Below are 8,111 nucleotides of genomic sequence, written 5' to 3'. Positions count from 1 at the left end.
TATATATATGTACACACACATATACAGTGTTTACAGTTGATGCATTAATATGGATGTAAACAGACGTGTGGCTACAGGTGCGTGTGGCTACATGTCATGCACCTGTACTATTTCACAACGGCTTCAAACATGGTTCGACCAATCAGATTTGAGGACAGGATCTATCTGTTGTGTACTAGTCATTTCAGGACCTAATCATGCTTGAATTCACAGCTGTGAAAGCAGAAAGCAGGGGTGTGTTCTCTTCTCACCTCCTACATTGTTCTTGTAGGTGTTGTAGATCTCTTTGACTCGGCGGTAGCGGAAGGCGAGTTTCCTCATCCAGTCGACCCCACCGTGAACACCTGAGCCCAGGCAGAGCGTGCCTCCACCTGCTGGGCTCTGGAAGCCATCCGAGCCAAAGTTATACGTGCTGCAAGTACAGACACACAGCTTTAGATCCGCTCTACACCTCCAAACACTGTTTCTCCTGACACGCTCCTAAAAGTCTGATTAATGGCCATCGTAAAATGTCAGGAAGCAGAGCGAGAGTCTGCCTACAAACTGTGATAAGAAACTATAGTGTTTAATAACCAGTATGTCAGCATGCCATTATGTTAAAGATATAGTTCACCTAAAACTGAAAATTGTGCCATTATTTATTCATCCTCATGTCATTCCACAAAAGGAATTAAAAAAAAAAAGTTTGTGCTCCTTTTTCATATAGCATTAGTTCATATTAAGTACGTAAATAAATAAATTGAAAAAGAAAAAATTTCAATAAAATATTCTTAAATAAACTAACAAAATATGTAAAAATGAAATAGGATATTTTTAGTAAAAATCAATAAAAGATTTTAAAATAAATATAGCTTTTAAAAAAAAAAGATATATTCCTGATTTCATTTAGCATCAGTTCACAGTAAATAAATAAATAAGTAATAATAATAAAGTACATTTCAGTAAAACATATTTTAAAATGAATTAAAATAATAGGCATTTAATAAATCATACACATAGCTTTTATGGTACTTATTTTGGAGTATTTTTGTACTTACAGAGCTTTTTGAAAAAGTATTCCTGCTGCTTTTTCATATAGCTTCAGTTCATTGTAAGTAAATTAAATCAATAAAATTTAAATTCAGTAAACTGAAATTATCTTTTCAGTAAAAAAAAGGACATTTACTAAATGATATATACTGCCTTTATTGTACTTTTTTTTTCTTTGAGTATTTTTTGAGCTTTTAAAAATATTCCTGCTGCTTTTTCATACACCACTGGTTCATAGTAAATAAATAGATTGAACGAAATTCAGTAAATAAGACAGAAATAAGATGCTTTCAGCAAAAATCAATAAAATATTTTAAAATAATTAAAAATAAAACATTTACAAAATCATATAGACTGCGTTTATAGTACTCTTCTGAGTATTTTTCTAATTGTGGAGCTTTTTAAAAAAACATTCCTGCTGCTTTTTCATGATCAGCTTATAGTAATTAATGAATACAATTTTTTTTTTTAATAAAATAAAAGATATTCACTAAATGATATAGACTGCTTTCATAGTGCTTTTATTTTGGAGTATTAATAAGGGTTTGGAATAAAAAGGTGAGTAAATAATGACAGAAATGTCATTTTCAGAGTACCATTCCTTTAATAACTCTGTAGACGTGCTCTTAAAGGTGTGATTAATGTCCATCATAAAAAGTCTGGAAGCAGAGCGAGGGCTTGCCTCAAAACTATGATAAAAACCAACGACGTTTAATACTCAATAATGTCAGAGGCATGAAGAACAGGATCCCTTTATGGAACATAGCATCTGCTTTATTGGAAATGCTCATATTGTTGCTCGCTTCACAAGATGAAGGAAAGTCATACTCTACCTCAAGTCCTGCCCATTGTCATCCGAGGCCACATCATCGATATGAACTTGGTCACATTCCTGGGAAATGAAAGGAAAGCAGATACGCATGAGGCGGATATACGTTACAGCCGTGTAAAATGATGTACTGTGTATAGACAGGTTCACCCGCCGCCGAGCCTCGGGGAACGATGGTGAGAGCAAGAGTGAAATATTAAAAACGACGAACAACAAAAAAGCAAAACCAGGCCACTGCGATCCAAGACATGAAGGCGCCTTTAACGCCGGAGGGTAAAATATCAGAAAGAAGGCAGACAGAACACCATCTAAACCCGATATTGGACGTTAATTAACGCTTTTGTCTTGGCTGGGTTTGTGCGTACGACTGCCAATATACACTAATTGCGGTGGGCGATGCATAAGCTGAACATCTGCTCTTTACTCCAGATCATTATCTTGCGTGCTTCGATTTGCTATTTTAGCAACACATGTAAATTTGATAAAAATTTGGATTCAAATTCACAAAACAATTACTCAGCCTTCAGCACTGACAAAACACGTTAATGCTCTCTTGTTGTTTTTCATATTTTCACAGATATGACTTAACACGTCATGTTTATCTTAATGATATCAAGTTGCCGACCTCCCACTGACTTCTATTGTTCTTAAATTACTGTAATTATAACTAGATTTTCTCATTTTTCTTTTTCTCTCTTTTTTTTTTTTATAATAAAATTACTTTAACAGTGATTTTTTTTTCCAGGATTTTTAATGAATAAAGTTCATGAATCAATGAAAGATATAAAACAATTGCAATAATATAATACAACTAAATCAATAAAGAGATACATGTATATTTTACTAAATTTATATATAGTTACTAAACAATATACACTGCTTTTGTTTTGTTTTGTTTTTTTAGGATTTTTGATTAATACAGTTCAAAAGAACAGCATTTATTTGAAATATCATTTTTTTAAACAAATATCTTTGGTATCAATTTAATGTGTCCTTGCTGAATGAAAATATTAATTTATTTAAAAACAAAAAACCCTTTTCAATCACGAGTTTCGTTATAACTATTTTGCTACTCAGTTACCTTTTCTAGCCAACTCTACCAAACAATAATTTAATTTTTCATGATGTTTCTAGTAAAAATCAATGAAAGATTTAAAACAATTGCAATGAAATTAAATCAATAATACATACATACATACATACATACATACATATATATATATATATGTATATATGTGTATTTACTAATTAATATACACTGCTTTTATGTGTGTGTTTTTTTTTAAATGGGAATAGGCTTTCACTGTGTTTCAGGATTTTTGGTGAATAAAATTTAAAAGAATATAAAAATATTAATTTAATTTCAATCACCAATTTCATTATAACTTTTCTGCTACTCAGATACGTTCTCTACCAAACATTTAAATTTTCTCAGAATATTTCTAGTAAAAAATAATAAATAAATAATAATATAATAAAATAATTCCACTGCTTTTACGTTTTTTTATTTTAATTTTTTTTACTTTTTTTAATTATGTACAGAGATGGTCACAAATTTACCAATATTTTGCTTCTCACTCTTTTTTTTGCAATCTATTCTGCTACTCTCTACCAGACATTAATTTCATTTTTTTCTGATTAATTATCGCATTAAATGCATGAGCAAGTTAGGCCATTGATCACATGTATTTCTGTGCAGTTATTTTGCCCGCGGCAGCTTTCTGTTCCCCAGCTGACGTTTGAATAGACTGAACTCTCAGTGTTTGAATGTTCAATGATGTCTTGGTCTATTTGAGGGCAATTACAGGGAAAACAGAACAAGAGTGGGCCATCATTAAAACCTGCTCAAGAAATAATGGTGTGTGCGCCCTCCACCCCTGGGCTGTTGTTCCTCCCCGGGACAAATTTTCTTTTCAGTGGCAGCCACACACCCCTAATTAAGGCCTCAGGTGTTGTCAGGGTTTCTGCTGCACCTCCTCGAAAGCTTTTAGAGAATCTAATCCCTCCTTTCTTCATGCAGAGGGCAAACCGAGGTTGTCAGGTCATGGACTGTTGAACAGACACTTTAATGCATAAACAGTACTGAATTCAAATAACTAATCGATATTTCGTACCACCCACCTGTAAATATGCATTTTGCCTTATATACACAACTGTTCAAAAGTTTGGAGTTTGCAAGCTTTTTAATGTTTTTGAAAGAAGTCTCTTCTGCTCACCAAGGCTGCATTTATTTGATACTGCAAAAACAGTGATATATTATTACAGTTTAAAATAACTATTTCTATAGGAATATATGTTAAAATGTAATTTATTTCTGTGATCAAAGCTGAATTTTCAGCATCATTACTCCAGTCTTCAGTGTCACATGATCTTCAGAAATCATTCTAATATGCTGATTTGCTGCTCAAGAAACATTTCTGATTATTATCCATGTCGAAAACAGTTGTGCTGCAGAATATTTTTGTGGAAACCGTGAGACATTTTTATTTGCAGGATTCTTTGATGAATTTCAAGTTCAAAAGAGCAGCATTTATTTGAAATAGAAATCTTTTGAAACATTATAAATATCTTTAGTGTCACTTCTGATCAATTTAATGCTGATTTCTTGCTGAATTAAATTATTACATTCTTTAAAAAAATGCTTGAAAACCTTTTGAATGGCAGTGTACATATTTTTAATTTAGTCTTTTTGATGAATTATTTAGCTGTTTCTTTGCATATTTGTGACAAGCAGCACGGCCAGTTTCTGCAGCTGTCACAAAAACATGAGGACAGATGATTTGTTCCTCATATTTTTGTTGGGGTGGTTTAATGTGAGGAATATTACATGCATGTGTCATCACATGGAGTTCTGGAAAAAAAAAAAAATCCCAGCAGGAACTAATTTAAATATGGTAGAACATGTATAATTCAAGAGAGACTACTACTGTCATAATGGCATCAAATTAGCAAAAATAATTAACAAATGAAGACATGAGGAGCGGGGAATACGTAGAGCTTTATGATTGACCGGTGTTCTACTGGAGAATCTAAGAGGAGCAGATTCCTACCAATAAGAGAAGTTTGTTATGTGGCGCTCTGGAATACTTGATTCTGATTGGCCAATCACAACATTCTGCGTAAAATTATTTTTATTTACGAATTGACCATCAACGTTCGTGTCTCATATCTATAGAAGTTTTTTCTGCCAAAGAGAAGAGATAAAATAAAAAGGTAAATACATGTTTATATCTCACAATTCAGACCTTTTTCTCAGAATTGCGAGTTATAAAGTTATACATTTTTATCACAATTTTGACTTTTTCCCCCCAACTTTTTTATTTTTTCCCCCCCTCAGAATTGTGAGTTTTAATAACTGCGAGTTATTAAAAAAAGAGTTGTAAATTGCAATTCTGAGAAAAAGTTTCCGTTTTTAAATGCCGTTGAATAAAAAAATAAAAAGTTAATTGCAAGATTTTATCTCACAATTACAACTTTTTATTTTAGTTACCTTATATTTGAATGTTGCAATTGAGTTTATATCTTGACTTTTTTTCTGAGAATTATTAAATTTTTATCCCATGTGGAAACAAACTTCCATACATATCACTTTCCGCTCTTTCTTCTTAAATTATAAAACTTAAATGTATCTGTATTTTTATAATTGGCACCATTTTTTCTGATTATTTAAATATACATCTAATGCTGAAGTCCAAAAAAAGTGTGTTTGGCATTAAATCCTAAGTGATTTTGTTGATTCTGAGGTTTTGCTCACCTCCAGGTCGTTGAAAAACAGACGTGAATCAGCCAAGTTGAAGATCATCTCCTCCATCCACAAGCCCAGAGACACAGCCTTGCCAGAGTCCTGGATCAAAACATAGAAAGCACGTCAAATTAGTTTTCATACCTGGTTTTAACTTTCCACAGAAGTGACAGGTGATGATTACATTATCTCACTGAGAGTAGGAGCGTGTGGTGCAACAGGTTTTTGTCATTGTGCTTTCAATCAGAAGCGTGTCAAACTACAGCTATTCCTCTTTCTCTCTTTTATTTTCTCTTCATGTTGTAGGTGAAGTCTCATGCTAACACAAGCTAAGCCATTGTGCGTTCCCATTCCATGGCAGCTACGTAACTAGCCGCTAACTCCTCCGTTTGGCAGCGGATCAAGCTGCAGGTGTCAGCCAGAGGTTAGTGTCAGATTCTTCCTCTCCGCCTAATCATTGTCAGCACAGAAGCTGCGAGTTTGTCCTGCTTTAATGAAGATAATAACCCGTAATCTGCCATCATGAATGGATGACTTTATTACAGGTGGTATTCCAACGCAGAATAATAGATGCACCACTTTAGAATTACGACTGAACATTTGAGAATGGATTTTAGGAAGGACCGTTTCGACATGGTTAAAAAAAAAAAAAGTTTTTTTTGGCCAAAATGCATTTGAAACTTATTGTAAACATATTGTAAATATGATCAAATTAGATTGAAATAAAAGTAATTTTTAAATAAAAAATCTTTCCAAATTTACTTCAGCTCATGTGTAAATGTACCATCAAAACAATGGATACACACACACACACACACACACACATATATATATATATATATATGGTATCATTGTATCTTTTCCTGATGTATTTTGGTGATTTAGTTTTTTTACATATATATAGGCCTATATATATATATAAATATTTGAGTTATTTATACTTCAGTGTTAATATGTATTCTTATGTTTTAATGTACCATCAAAACAATGATAACAAACATTATTATAAAAACATCAAAATGATGTACATTTAAATATTTTTTAAAATGATAAAAATATACCATTCTACGTAATTATATACTGTATATATATATATATATATATAATATTCATTTATATACTAATTTGTATTATTTTTTTATTTACATTTATTTAATTTTTTTAATTGGGGGAAAAAAAACACATAGACTTCTGTGCATATTCAGACGTTAAGTTATGTGTTCATACACATTCACCAAGGATAAATGACATCCTAATGGGAAAGAGCCTCCAATAACCTCTGACGTTTACCTCAGCTTAAAAAACACATTAGCCAACACCATGAGAAGTTTTGTATTCAGTAGGTCGAGTCTTGCTGTGGGCCAATCAGCCCAAACAGGCTGTTTACAGTGGTGGGCTTATAGCTTTGACATAAAGCACAAATAAAAAAAGCGAGTTAAATATCCTGTTACTTAAAGATGCGAAATCTGAGCCAACGCAATCGCGGCTCTTTGTTTGACCGTAAGCGGCTTTGTCATGACACACATCAAAACTTGTTCTTATTTAACTCTAGCAAATTCAGTTTCATTTGGATGTTTTCTTTGATTTGCTATCTCCAGTGGATTCCTGCCGCAGTAATAAGCTATTCTGGAGTCTTTTTCCTGGATCTGAAATTAGACACATTAGTCACGGCAAAATTTCTGCAGTCCTCAAAAAGATCTGAGCGCTCGAGACGGCCAGGCGTTTCTCAGAGTCTCTTATGTGCCACGTCAAATCCGCAAGGGATCGTGGGAATTCAAAATAGATTGTGGGCCAAGAAAAAGAAACATGACCATTGTTTCCTCATCAGCCGCCTGGAGATTGCGTAGAAGCTCATGAGCCGTCATTCAAATCAAAGCAGCCAAATAGCAAATCTGGAGCTGAAGGAGCGTCATTATATCTTTCACTGTTCATTTAGTTATTCCGCATTTACTGTCTGCTGACGACGTTACTCTAAAACAGCTGTGGAACGTATTTATTTATTATGAAAAACTGATCATGAGGGACTTTTGCTTCGGCTAACTTTTAGGGCTTTAAATGATTAAAATCAAACAAACGTGATATGAACAAATACTGCTGTATATAGGATACATAAAGCACCATTCAAAAGTTAGGTGACAGTAATATTTTTTAAGAAATAGTTTTATTCAGCAAGGATGCATTAAATTGATAAAGTGACAGTAATGACATTTACAAAAGATCTGCTTTAAATAATTGAATTAAGCAGAACAAGATCATTTGACACTGAAGACTTGAGTAATCATGCTGAAAATTCAGCTTTGCATCACAGTAATAAATTACATTTTAAAATATATTCAAATATGAACCAGTTACTTTAAATTCTAATAATATTTGACTGTTTTTATTGTGTTTATGATTAAAAAAATGCAACCTTGGTGAGCATAAGAGAATACAAAATATTTAAAAACTTTAAAAAGCTTGCTGAACCCAAACTTTTGAATGGTAGTGTATATAAGGCAAAAAGTATATATA

At 32.7% G+C, this 8,111-nt stretch overlaps 1 protein-coding gene across 1 annotated transcript in view; it reads right to left on the bottom strand.

The window, feature by feature from the left end:
• Positions 1-251: 251 nt before the first annotated feature.
• LOC107681273 (eyes absent homolog 2-like) overlaps positions 252-8,111 on the bottom strand; it is a gene marked incomplete at its 3' end in the record, with an annotated part of 37,889 nt that continues 30,029 nt past the window's right edge. The window contains exons 11-13 of the mRNA XM_016477523.1: positions 5,613-5,702; positions 1,863-1,921; positions 252-412 (exon numbers count right to left, since the gene is read on the bottom strand). Coding sequence (XP_016333009.1) covers positions 252-412; positions 1,863-1,921; positions 5,613-5,702 — 310 coding nt within the window. The remainder of the gene's footprint in view (positions 413-1,862; positions 1,922-5,612; positions 5,703-8,111) is intronic.

The sequence above is a fragment of the Sinocyclocheilus anshuiensis genome, unplaced genomic scaffold, assembly GCF_001515605.1.
Source record: "Sinocyclocheilus anshuiensis isolate Anshui unplaced genomic scaffold, SAMN03320099.WGS_v1.1 scaffold1632, whole genome shotgun sequence".
Classification (NCBI taxonomy): Eukaryota; Metazoa; Chordata; class Actinopteri; order Cypriniformes; family Cyprinidae; genus Sinocyclocheilus; species Sinocyclocheilus anshuiensis.
This window is presented reverse-complemented; position numbering and strand designations above follow the sequence as displayed.